Source organism: Podarcis gaigeae (assembly GCF_964106915.1).
Source record: "Podarcis gaigeae genome assembly, chromosome: 2".
Lineage (NCBI taxonomy): Eukaryota > Metazoa > Chordata > Lepidosauria > Squamata > Lacertidae > Podarcis > Podarcis gaigeae.
This window is the reverse complement of record NC_139679.1, coordinates 74,559,396-74,571,798: the sequence shown is the minus strand read 5'-3', so window position 1 is coordinate 74,571,798 and position 12,403 is coordinate 74,559,396. Positions and strand designations below refer to the sequence as shown.

The 12,403-nt window shown below is 44.0% G+C and overlaps 1 protein-coding gene across 5 annotated transcripts in view; it reads left to right on the top strand.

The window, feature by feature from the left end:
- LOC310838792 (semaphorin-3D-like) overlaps positions 1-12,403 on the top strand; it is a 51,685-nt gene that overhangs the window by 24,714 nt on the left and 14,568 nt on the right. For 3 of the 5 annotated variants that reach the window (XM_083726531.1, XM_083726532.1, XM_083726530.1), the window contains 7 exons: positions 766-980; positions 5,877-6,037; positions 6,254-6,316; positions 7,552-7,671; positions 9,509-9,611; positions 10,947-11,075; positions 12,251-12,396. In XM_083726531.1, coding sequence (XP_083582657.1) covers positions 845-980; positions 5,877-6,037; positions 6,254-6,316; positions 7,552-7,671; positions 9,509-9,611; positions 10,947-11,075; positions 12,251-12,396 — 858 coding nt within the window. In that variant the 5' untranslated portion in view covers positions 766-844. Of the gene's footprint in view, positions 1-722; positions 981-2,804; positions 2,997-3,284; positions 3,412-5,876; positions 6,038-6,253; positions 6,317-7,551; positions 7,672-9,508; positions 9,612-10,946; positions 11,076-12,250; positions 12,397-12,403 lie in introns of all 5 variants that reach the window. The other 2 variants (XM_083726533.1, XM_083726529.1) reach the window with 2 other exon arrangements.

Sequence of the window (12,403 nt, the reverse complement as noted above, 5' to 3'; positions counted from 1 at the left end):
GCATCCTTTTTACACCTACTGCTCACCTCCCATTTTATACATCTCCAGCACAAACCATGTTCAAATGTATGAGTCACATTTAGTCACTGTCACAATTAGACCCACAATGGGGAACCTGTGGCTCTCCAGTGAGTGAACCTCCCATAATCCCTGAGCATTGGCCATGCTGATTGGGACCAATGGGATTGGACTCCCATCAGTCCCATCCAGAATGGCCAATGCAGGGATGGTGGGAGGTGCAGTATTCAATATTATTGAATAGAGAGAGCTGCAGGCTCCCCATCCCTGAGTTAGACCGTTATTCCCAAATAAATATGCATAAGATCAGGTTTCAAGTCTTGGCAAGACAAGTGCATCCTTTTTTAATTATCCACAATCTGACAGGATCCATGTTGCCAGGATAGCAGCTTGCCAAGGCTGAACCGGGACAAAGGAAAATAAGTCAATCACAAAGAGGAAAAACTGAAATATTTTGACATTTTGTTCAACAGAAGGAAAAGCCTCTGCTTTAAAGCAGAATGCAGAGGGACCCACACTTAAAGTAAGTGAAATGGTAGTTTTAACCTAAACATCCTGAATATTTACACTTCTCATATGTTAGCTACCAATATATTTCTAGATCAGAAACGTAGCCAGATCCAGCCCACCCAGAAAGGTTTGCGATGGAAGAAAAGGGGAATTGGGACAATGAATGACTGGGCTACATTCACTAGACCTCCTAGCACCTGTGAGTCTAGTAAGGAATCTTCTCCATTTATCTTTCAGGTGACTCTCTCTGGCAAGAAAATGCATCTATGAGCAAGACGTTATTGCTGACATAGGAATTATTGACTGTGGCGAGGGGATGATCAGCTTGACTTTCTGTAGGTGCTGCTGCTTCACCACCAACGTAGTCCTAGTGGCTTGGATTGTTTTGCTGACAGTTGAGAACGGTACTTCCTGGAAGCAGTGGGTCCCCCGCCTCCGCCTCTCATATCAAGGTAGGACTTGTCTTGCCAGTCTTTCAAGTAAGTTCCTAGGATGGACACCCTGAGCCATAACTAATCCACACAGGAGGACAAAGACAAGGCAGATGCAGGCTGCGTATCTGACCTAAGGGTTCTCACACACACCTTCCCCTTTGTCACATTCACTAATCCAAAATCCTCATCCTGTGACCCTCTCTGAAAGTTAAGCCTCTTCTACTACCTCAGGCATCTGAATATATGCAATCCATTCAAGCCACATTAATATAGGATGAACAGTCCATCTGAGACTCTTTGTTCTGCTCTTTTGTACTTTCTAATCTTAAATGACTTGCAGGTGAACTCTCTGGGCCCTTCCAGGTGAGCACAATAGATGTGCAGATGTTAACTTATTCTGTTGGGATCTAGAGGATCCCCCAAAGGTGCACTTTTCTATTGTTTCCCGAGACAGACGAATGCCAACCAATTCAGAGGATCTAGACATTTTTTTCCAATTAGCTTGTAGGGCAGAGATTTTGCTTCTCTCTTTTTTCTTCTTCAAGTGGCAAACTTGTGTAGATGAGAGTAAGTATGATACTGTCAACACCACAAACTGGTCGGCACATTGAATGCGATAGTTTTGTGTGAAATGCAGTGGCCTCAAACATCACAAAGATACATTGGACAGTGGTAGGGATGGGAGAGGAATTGGTTTGATTTGCGTTTTAATGTGAGCCTACCTAATTTGCACTCCCAAAACAATAAAAATACAACTATTCCTCAAAATTCACACTTCTCTAAATGGTGTGATGCAGTTCTCTAACCAAAACCTGTATACCAGAAAGGCAAAGGGCAAGGCAATTCTCTCTCCAGCACTCAGACTTTTTGTGGTATGCCTTTGTTGAACAGAGAGGGCTCCACACAACAGTGTTGCCTCTGTCTCCTGAAGCACCTAAAACATCAAGAGCAAAACAATGAGTAGCCCTTCTACCCTCTAGAAATGCTCCAATACTTCATATACCCTTAAAAAAGAAGCAGCTCAGGAAATATTGTGTCTATGAAGTCCTTTTTAGGGCTGATAAGACCAGTGAAATTTTGCTTCTTTTTTCTTTTGTAGCAATTTTCTAGACATTGTGTGGTGGCTGCAATATTTTTTCCCCCTTGACATAAGCCCAGTACTTCTAATCAGAGCTGTAACATGCAGTAATTCTATATGTGCAAACTTTTCTGGCCTGTGGGTGCAGTGATGGGTGGAAGTGCGCCAGCTTATTTTCTGCTTATCATGACTATTATATTCACTGAAATTTTGTGAGAGGTACATTTTTTTAAAGTGACAACCAACCCCGGCAAAGTGCTACTTTGGAGGTAATAGTGCTGAGAGAAAAAAATTAGATACATCCAATATTCATAACATGTTTTGGACAAAAAGAACTACATGGAGATTAGACTATACAGTCATACCTTGGAAGAAAAATGGAATCCATTCCGGAAGTCCGTTTGACTTCCAAAATGTTCAGAAACCAAAGCACGGCTTCTGATTGGCTGCAGGAAGCTCCTGCAGCTAGCGGTGGAGCAAGCCGATTGGCTGCCTTGGGCAGCTCATGTGCCCTGATGCCCTGTGTCTGGGGGCGGGGCTAGCCGCCCACGGGGGGGGGGGCACAGCACGGCCTCAGAGGAGTCTGCCTGCCTCCTCCCACTCAGCCGCCCTACAACTGAGGGGGAGGCAACGGGCAGACTGTTTGGGGCAGCGCAGAGCCTGCGGGTGCTCAAGCCACTACATCACTCCCAGGAGAGACGTGTGGCTCAGGCGCGCTGCAGGCTCCACGGTGAGTGCTGCCACCATTTTGTCACCTCCCTCAGTGGGGTCACCAGGGGCAGGCTGCACCTACTGCATCTCCCTTGCTACGCCCCTGCCTGCAGCCAGTTGGAAGCCGCGGAAGCCCCGTCAGACATTCGGGTTCCAAAGAATGTTCGCAAACCAGAAAACTCACTTCCAGGTTTGCAGCATTCGGGAGCCAAAACGGCCGAGTACCAAGGCGTTCAGGATTCAAGGTAGGACTGTATCTTGTCTTTATTGAGCGTTCATCCTGATTTGTTTGTGGGAAGGATATACAGCAAGGGGCATTCATTCTAATTTGCTTGTGCAGTGTTTATGTATCTTCTCATTAATCGTCCCTTCATTCCACACTTTTCAGTACATTTCCACATCACTCCTAACCACAAAATGTCATTTAAAATAAATTGAATTTGTTGTGCTAGGACAACAGAGCATTTTAATCCTATTTAATTGCACAAGCCTAAATTTCCATTATGCACGCCAATCTCTCCCACAAAATGCAGGCAGTCTGGAGACAACCAAAGGCAGGATCAATAAGAGAAATGCAAGACAGTCGGGTGGATCTTATTTACAAGGGAAGTACCAGTTAATGGGTGCAGTGGAGCTTTGATGCATTACTGCTAATTCTAGGTAGAGTTAATTTCCTTGACTAGAACTCAGAGAGTGGAGATAAACAATAGATTTAAAGAGAGCTGAAAGTGGTTTGACAGATGGAGGTTTTAGGATGGGGTGATGGAAAGCAAACTTAGACAAAAAGAGACCACCAGATTAATGTGGTCTGCAATGGGGCCAAACATTTCCAAAGCACAGGGTTTCAGATATACTGCCAGCAGTGATAACAGGCCACAAAAATTAAACAAATCGATCTGGCTTTCTTTGAAAAGCAAACAGCTGAGAGGCTTTAGCTGGATAGGAATAGAACTTCAAAGTGTGTACTAGGGTCAGACATGCTAGAAAAACGCTTAATATTTGGTCTCAGCTAAAAGGAAGTTCCCAGCTTGCAGAGGACCAAGGGGCAATGAAGACAATGGCAGGAGGTGTGACTCACAGATATCAAACCAAGTTCAAGGATACAAGGAATGACGGGGTTTACATTTGGAAAGTCCTTGGAGGCGCCCTCCACCCTGGGAGTAGAATAGGTGGGAGGGAGAAAGAAACAGATGGGCTGGCCAAAAGGAAATGAGAAAACTCAAGGCAGGGAGTGCAAAGGAAAGATGTGCTTGAGACAATAAGGCCAAAAACAATAGCCCACCACAGCAGCAAGACGATGGCTTTCTTAGTCTTGTCAATAGGGAGTGTCAGGATTGTGGGGCCCAGTGCAGTGGCAAGAGCACAAGGAGGGGCAGACCTTTTTCTTTCTCTGTTTAAATAGCAGTCATCACAGCTAGAAAAACAGAAGCATTGAATGAAAACATGGCAGGTTTCCTTGTTTTTGTTCCTTGTTTTGGAGCCTTCTTTTGTTTGAGAAAGTATTCTGCACAACTCAAAAGCTTGCTTCCCGAAGTTTTTGTGTAAAATCGGCCCCAGAATACAATGATGTCACTTTCATTCTCTTTCACACTAACACTGCTCATCCCCATTGAACTGCTGCTAAGAGGATGGCCATGTCTCCCCTCCCACTTCCAGCCAGACTCCACCTTTCTATGGGATGGAAGGGACATATGCCAAAGGGTGATGGGTCTACACTACAGCATCACACAGTTTCTGTCTCATGGCTCCCTTGCCCAAATGAAAATGGAACGAATGAAAGAGCCAGAAAGAAAGTATACTTAGCAATAAAGGTTCTCAGACATGGTTCTCTGCTCTTAGTCTGGTTACCCTGGTATGTTTTTGTTTTTTTTAAAGTGATGTGGATCAGTTAATTTCCACGTGACATGCAATCTGTCTCCAGCAACAATTGCACATAGAGAGTGCAAAGTCTACACACTGTATCCCTTGATGGGTTACTTATTGTTCCTGTCAGTGTTCTACACTAATATTGCACCCACACCACAATATAGGCAGTTGTGCCTTTATATAGGCCTGTGTGGTGTAGTGGTTAAGAGCGGTAGTCTCGTAATCTGGTGAACCTGGTTCACGTCTCTGCTCCTGGTGACCTTGGGCTAGTCACACTTCTTTGAAGTCTCTCAGCCTCACTCACCTCACAGAGTGTTTGCTGTGGGAGAGGAAGGGAAAGGAGAATGTTAGCCACTCTGAGACTCCTTAGGTAGTGATAAAGCGGAATATCAAATCCAAACTCTTCTTTAAAGAGCTGCAGCCCCGCTCCTATGATTGACTCAGACCTTCAAAGCTGGTAAGAAGAAAACATATTCAGGAAAGTAACCAACTTCTAACACTTTATTGTGTCTCTTCTTGGCTATTTCCCCACTAGCATTCCATTCTCAGAGCCCTGACTTTTAAATTTTTTTAACCATACTGGCCCGATCTCTTGTCTTTCATTAATGCTCTTTGCATTATTATGATTATCAGTGTTTTTTTTCTTTAAACAAAAAAAATTCCTTCCAGTAGTACCTTAAAGACCAACTAAGTCAGTTCTTGGTATGAGCTTTCGTGTGCATGCACACTTCTTCAGATACACTTTTTTCTTTAAAAATGTTTAGGTGTACTCTCATTTTGACTCAAGAAAATCACCATTTTATAGTTCAAATCGGGGAAAATAAATACAGTAAATGGACAAAAGTACAGTCGTACCTTGGTTCTCTAACAGAATGCCTTCCGGGAGTCTGTTTGACTCCTGGAACCGTTCGAAAACCAAGGCACGGCTTCTGATTGGCTGCAGGAGCATCCTGCAGCCAATCAGAAGCCACAGAAGCAGCACCGGACTTTCGGCTTCCGAAAATCGTTCTTAGGAGAGAGTGAGCAGGCATGGCAACTGGGTTTTCCGCATATTAGCATTTGTTATGATTCCTTGCTAAAGAGTGGGTTTTCTGGGCGAAAGTGGCAGGGCAAAGGCAAAACCACACAGACCCGGGCCTAGAAAGCATGAGAAAGCAGAAAACTACTTGGACTCACCTGTGCATTCTAGGCAGGGTACAGGTAGAAGTGTGGATGAGCCCACCACCGTCATATTTCTGTTTGCATGCTCCACCTTATAGACCTCCTGAGATCAAACAGCTCTCAGCTGCTCTTGGACTCTGAGGATGAGCTGGCACTCCAGACACTACTTGTGGACGAAAAGAGGGCATGGCTGATGGCAGGCGCTAAGGACCACATCTTTTTGCTCAACCTTGACAGCCCCAACAAAGAACCGCAGAAGGTCAGAGTGCCGAAGGAGGTTGCTTTGGGCTGGGGTGGGAAGGGAGAAAAACAGAAAACAGCCATCAGGATTTGGTCCATGTGCTATACAGGGAGTGTGGGGAGAAAAGTGGAAGGGACGTCTCATTAGGTGATTGAACCTCGTTTCCCATGTGCATATCCCACTTACTGCTGCAATGGATTCCATCCACATTCTTGGTTGTGTTTTCTCTTCCAGATTTTCTGGCCAGCTCCTAGAGAGCAAATGGAGCACTGCAGACTGGCTGGGAAGAATCCTAAGGTAAAAATGGTGGACTTTAGGCTCCATGGTTTAGGTTGAGGTGCCTCCTGAACGATCTGTAATCACTAACTACAATGCAATCCTATACATGCTTACTCAGAAGTCCCACTGAACTGATGTTGATGTTGATGTTGTTATTACCACCATCATTATTTTACAAATTTATAAACTATTTTATAACCTGGGGCCATCAAAGCAATATACAACACAAAAATAAGATAAAATACTACAAAAACCATAAATCCTAAAAACAAAAAAACATTCTTACATGTTCTAAAGCCATTCATACAAATGGACAATTAATAGTCTATAATTCACTGAGGCTTACTCCCATGTAAGTATAGGATATAGGATTGTAGCTAAGAATGTACAGTGGTACCTCTGGTTACATACTTAATTTGTTCCGGAGGTCCCTTCTTAACCTGAAGCACCACTTTAGCTAATGGGGCCTCCTGCTGCTGCTGCGCCGCCACTGCATGATTTCTGTTTTCCTCCTGAAGCAAAGTTCTTAACGCGAGGTACTATTTCTGGGTTAGCGGAGTCTATAACCTGAAGCATATGTAACCCGAGGTACCACTGTATAAAGGCATTCGTTTAGTGATTTGTGGATGTGCACAGGCAGGAGAAACTTCTCAAATGGTAAGTAGATGAGTAAATCAGGCTATGGCCTCAATCCAGCATCAGTAGCTCGTAGGGCTGGGCAATATATCAATATATCATCCAAAATCAGTTTGAAGTTCACATCGTGATAATTGTTTCATAATATTTGAGCTGGCAATATATTGCTGAATCACAATGTGTGCAAGGGCTAGGCGATATTTGGTTTTTAGCATTGCGATAACTCACCAGCTAAACATTGCAATAACTCACTAGCAAAACATTGCAAAGTTATCAACAGCTAAACCTCACAATATCACCATGATGTGATTGATAATATCACCATTTCTCAGTTTTAGACCCTTAAGTAGTAGCAGTTGCCAGGACATTGTCCTGTTTGCCTCTGCATAAGTCCTTCCTTATTTCAGATATCGTAATATATCGATATATTGCAATGTTGGTTTTGAAAACCAGATTTTGAAAACCAGCTATCGCCCAGCAAATACCGTTAGATGCAGATCTTGAAAATAGCTTGTAAGTCAGATACTTCCTTTCCTTTCATGGTGGGAATACTGGGTCAAACCAAAAATGTCCAAGTAAAATCCTGCCATCTTTTACATCTTTGACTCCTTTACTAGATGGAATGTGCCAATTTCATCCGATTTCTCCAGCATTTCAACAGCACCCATGTGTTTGCATGTGGAACAGGCTCCTACCAGCCCATATGTGCCTTCATATATCTCAGAGCTGGAGTGGAGGTGAGTTGCATCCACAAGGCCAGTATTACAGGTAGCGGAATCTAGATGCAGTATAGCTCTTTCTGCATCCAACTTCTCCCTCTATTCATACTATTGTATATTTGGGAGCAGGGGAATGATTGTCGTATTGACTTCTTGCGTCAGATAAAAATGCCAGCATTATATTTTTACCTGTGTTTTGCTATATCACCTGCTTCTCTGAGGAACAGGGAATTCTTTCACTGAGACTCTTTTCTGATGCTTTTCATAGTAAGGAAGGAAGACAGCTGCCCACTCTTCCAGCCTTTTTCAAAATATGTCTTGTGCATTTGCTCTTTCTGCAGACAGTACAAAAACATTTTGTAGAGATACCCAGAATGAATAAGTGATGAGGGATTTAGGAGACAATCACTTATTCTCTTCAGGTATTATTAACTTCCACACCGGCATTCTGCCCTCTCTAGTAACTCCATGGCAACCATCCCAGCAGTGGGTGAAATCCTGTAATCTGTTCACTTGGGCCAATCCCGCCAATTCCAGTCAGACTTTGGCATAATACCCTAGACACAGGAGTAAGGCTATTCTTGACTCTTTGGATTATGTTGGTCAAAGGCCAAATTCTTTGGATTAGCACAATACGAGTACAAATAATAAGTGGGCACCATATTGCTTAGTGTTTTTATACCTGATTTCAAGGTTTCAAAGAGCTTCAAATCAATCACCTCATTAATCCTGTTAATTTTCGGTGATGGTCTCTCCGAAGGAAATTGATTGTTTAAGATGTGTAAGGCTTTTTCACACTTACTTTCCTCCATGCTTTCCAGGCCTGGTCCACGCTTTAAAGCTCTATATCTGAATGTTGTTGTTTCTTTTGCTCTGGAGCTTTCCCTGCAAAAACTCATTCTTTACTGCTGAATCACGAGCAAATGGCAATCCGTGAAAAAACAGTCAAAGGTAGTGTTAAAGGGCAGTAGAGAAATGGGAACTGAAACACACTGGGCAAGAAAGCCCAAAGCACATAAATGCACAATGTACATGGGAGGCTGAGGCCTTTTTGGTGATGTGAAGTACAGTATAAAGAAGAGAGAGCAACTTCAGAACATCTATGTAACAAGTTAACCTTCTGCTTTTCTAGACTCAGCCCTCTGAATGCTAATTGCTGGGAATCACAATTTGGGAGAGTCCTCTTTCAAATTTCATATAAGTGTCTTGTTGGCCACTGTGAGAACAAGATGCTGGACTAGATCGGCTTTTCTTATTCACTTCAAAGTAAAGAGAAGCAAAATAAATAACTCTCCTGGCCTGCATCATTAGAGTTCCAACTGTATAATAAATTTTTCAAGTATGTTCAGTAAAGGGCAGCCCCATAGCCCTGAGAAAACAACTAATCTGGAACTTCTGTGAGGCTGCCACTCTGTGGAAAAGCTTCACAGTACACCTAAAGCACTTTTACAACTTTAGCACCAAAGGCAAGGTAGGCAGTGCTGACTATTTGAGGTGGAGAAGACCAAAAATTATTTAGCCTAACCCCATGCCACATGCCACCCCTCCATTTGAGCCCCTACAGAACCACCCACACAGTCCACACTGCAATGGTATCACTTGCAGGTGACAAATGCACCACAGTAGGATACTCCTGTGGCAAATAGTTTGGGTGTGAGGAAAGAGAGTGGAAAGGGGTGGTGACGGTGGTTAAAATAACAGCCTGCACCTTAAAACTCTCTAGTTCAGGAGCTTCCCTGGAGAGCAACCAGGACTGTTGAGCCAATTTCTTTGAAGTGTAAAACAATCTCCGCTGTGAGCATGACCGCTCCGTTTACAGTGATACTTATGAAATCTTTTCCATGGTCCTCTGCAGGAACCAGTGGTGCCAGCTATGCAGCTGGTGACGTCCTCCATAGAATCTGGAAGAGGCAAGTGTCCATACAGCCCCCATGAGCCTTTCACAGGGCTGCTCATAGGTAAGAGGGACTGTGAACAGAAAGCAGGCACAAAACCTAGACAAGGGCTTCTTGTATCCAATAGCATCCCTTGACTGACAGAATGCTATTTGATTCAGCAGAGGCTTCTAGGACTCAAAGTCAGGAAGAAGAAGCATCCATCTTTCCAGATCTTCTTTTATCCTGCAGGCCACTGACCACACTGTTCCAAAAGGTCCCCCAAACTTCTTCATATTTTGAGGTGGGGGAGAGGGAAGAGGGACTAAGCAAAAGTGGTCTCCCTCCCCTTTTCACTAATGTAGGCCTTCTCTGGATCAATCAGAGCACAAGTGGACCCAACCCAATATATGCTAGGATCATTTAAGACAAATGCAATATATATTAACAGGTTTAGTTCCAGCAGTGGCTTTGGCAATCTTTGTCTCTGTGTGCCTCCTTTCTTCAGTGGCAGAAATGGGGAACCTCAAGCACAGGGAGCACATGTGGCCCTCCTCTCTGTCCGGCCCTTGGAACTCTCCCCAGGTCACACCCCCTCCCAAGTCACACCTCTCAGCCCTATTTTGCCATCCTCCTTGGGTGTTTCTGTCTGGCTGGAATGTGCCCCTGAACTTCCTGCTTGTCTACGTGGATGATAGAGAAGGAAGTGTGATCATGAAGAAACTAACCCTGTTCAAAAGACTAAAATGCACATTCATTGCTCTGCTGACATTACTCCTGCCCTGCCCACCACTGACGTGTGCCCCCCTCCCCGAAGGTCACCCAGAAGGGAATGTGGTCCTCATGTGGATAAAGGTTCCCCACTCTCTGGTCAAGGCCAGCACTTCCATGGGTCAAGGCAAAAAAAATTGTTTCAGGCTGCAGATCCATCCGCTCCACCACTGGAAGCCCTGCCACAGCTTCACCCATGCCACCACTGCTGCTGCCACAATGTCCAATGCCCTTGCCCTAACATGGCACCCTCACCACCACTGTAGCATTGTGGCAAGGGTGCGGTTGTGGTGGCAGTGCAGGCAGCAGTGCGGGCACTGTGGCAAGGGCAGGGAGGAGGTCCAAATCTGTTGGGAGCAGTGTTGGCAGAGCATCAGCAGGGCATTTTGCCTACAACAGCAAAACGTTCTTGGGCACGCCTGTCTCTGATATATTAATCCTCTTTCCCATTAATGCATCTCCATACTGAGTGAGGACTTTTCTATTTGTTGAACACTGAGGCGGCGTCACTGAGCAATCATACATAAATTGTTAGCCCAATATTATTAAAATGTGCAGAGTGTAGGCATGAAGCGAAATAAACTTCCTTAGAGATCTGGAATGTAGGTTTTCTGCCAATATATATTTTTTCTTTTTTGGATTTGACAGATGGGGAGTTTTATTCAGGCACTTCTGTTGACTTCATGGGCAGCAGTGCTGCTTTTTTCCGTACACAGCTTGACAGGGTTGACCAGAACTACATCCGGACAGAACAGAACCAGGATTACTGGTTAAATGGTAAGTGGGTGATGGCAGAAGCAGCTGCTGAGAATATGATCTCTGTTAGCCAACAAGTCTGCCATTATTGTGCATGTAGCTCTTCACCTACAGAGTGATACAGCAAGCATGTGGAACCTAAACCAGCTAATGTGACTGTGTTGCCATCATAACAGAAGGGAGGATAACTCACAACACTTCAACCCCATCGCCTAAAAATATCAAACCAAATTCTTAGTTCACTCCAAAAAATATTTACATGTATTACCATGAGATCTCAGGGAGTTATAAACATATTCTTCTTGGCCCATATAATAATGAAAACAGTTGCCATACATTATAGAAAGGATGGGGGTTAGAATTCCCTTTGGTAGCATGAATTTGGCACGTCAGCTTTTCAGCCAGGGCTACTGTCCATGCCCATTGCATGGTCATTTCCATGCATGTGGAGGAATATTAAAAGTTCTTTATGTGCAATTGGTGAAGCAGACATGTCCTTCTTTCCAAGCAAAGCAAGTTGAGGGAAAGGTTGTAGGTCTGTTTTGTATATTAAACTCAGTCTTTAAACAACAAAATCCAAAATGGATGAACAGAATTACATTGGCACACAAATTAACTCAATAGTTTTTTCTGCCTGGAGAGAAATGGGTGGGACCTCTTGGTGATAGTGATACTTCTGGACTGAGATTGACTGAGTAGTGCAGAGAACTGATTGACCAGAGAACAGGAGATGGGTAGAAATGTTTCCCTGAGCCACTCTACATTCAGAGGGATTGTGGAGGAATGTGTGGGACATAAAAATGTGGGGCAAGATATCACCAGAAGCCTCCGCTCCTATAGCCATGCTACCCTGGAAAGGGGGGCTTCAGCAGCAGGGCAGCAGCCAGGGTAGCAACACCTTCCTGCCTCAGCTGGCAAAAAAAGGACAGGTAGCCCACAATTTTCATAATTATGAGTTTTCTTTTGTCCTTTTGAATTTTTTTTGCAACCGTAGTTATCCTCTTTTATTGTTACCTCGATTTTTAAAAATCATTTATTCATACATATACAGGTATATATATTGTTATGTCAGCAATTTTTAACTGAATTGTAGCTGTGACTCCTTGATTTTTGCATTGCAGGGGTGACCTTGGAATCCCTTCCAACTCTAAAATTATGTGATCCTTTGACTTTTAACTGAATTTCCCTCCTTGCAGAGCCTGTGTTTATTGGTGCCTATGCTATTCCCGACACCTACAACCATGATGATGATAAGGTGTACTTCTTTTTCCGGGAGACTGCAGTGGAAGCTGGACAGTGGGAGAGAAGGCGCATCTATACCCGGGTGGCACGGGTCTGCAAGGTCAGTG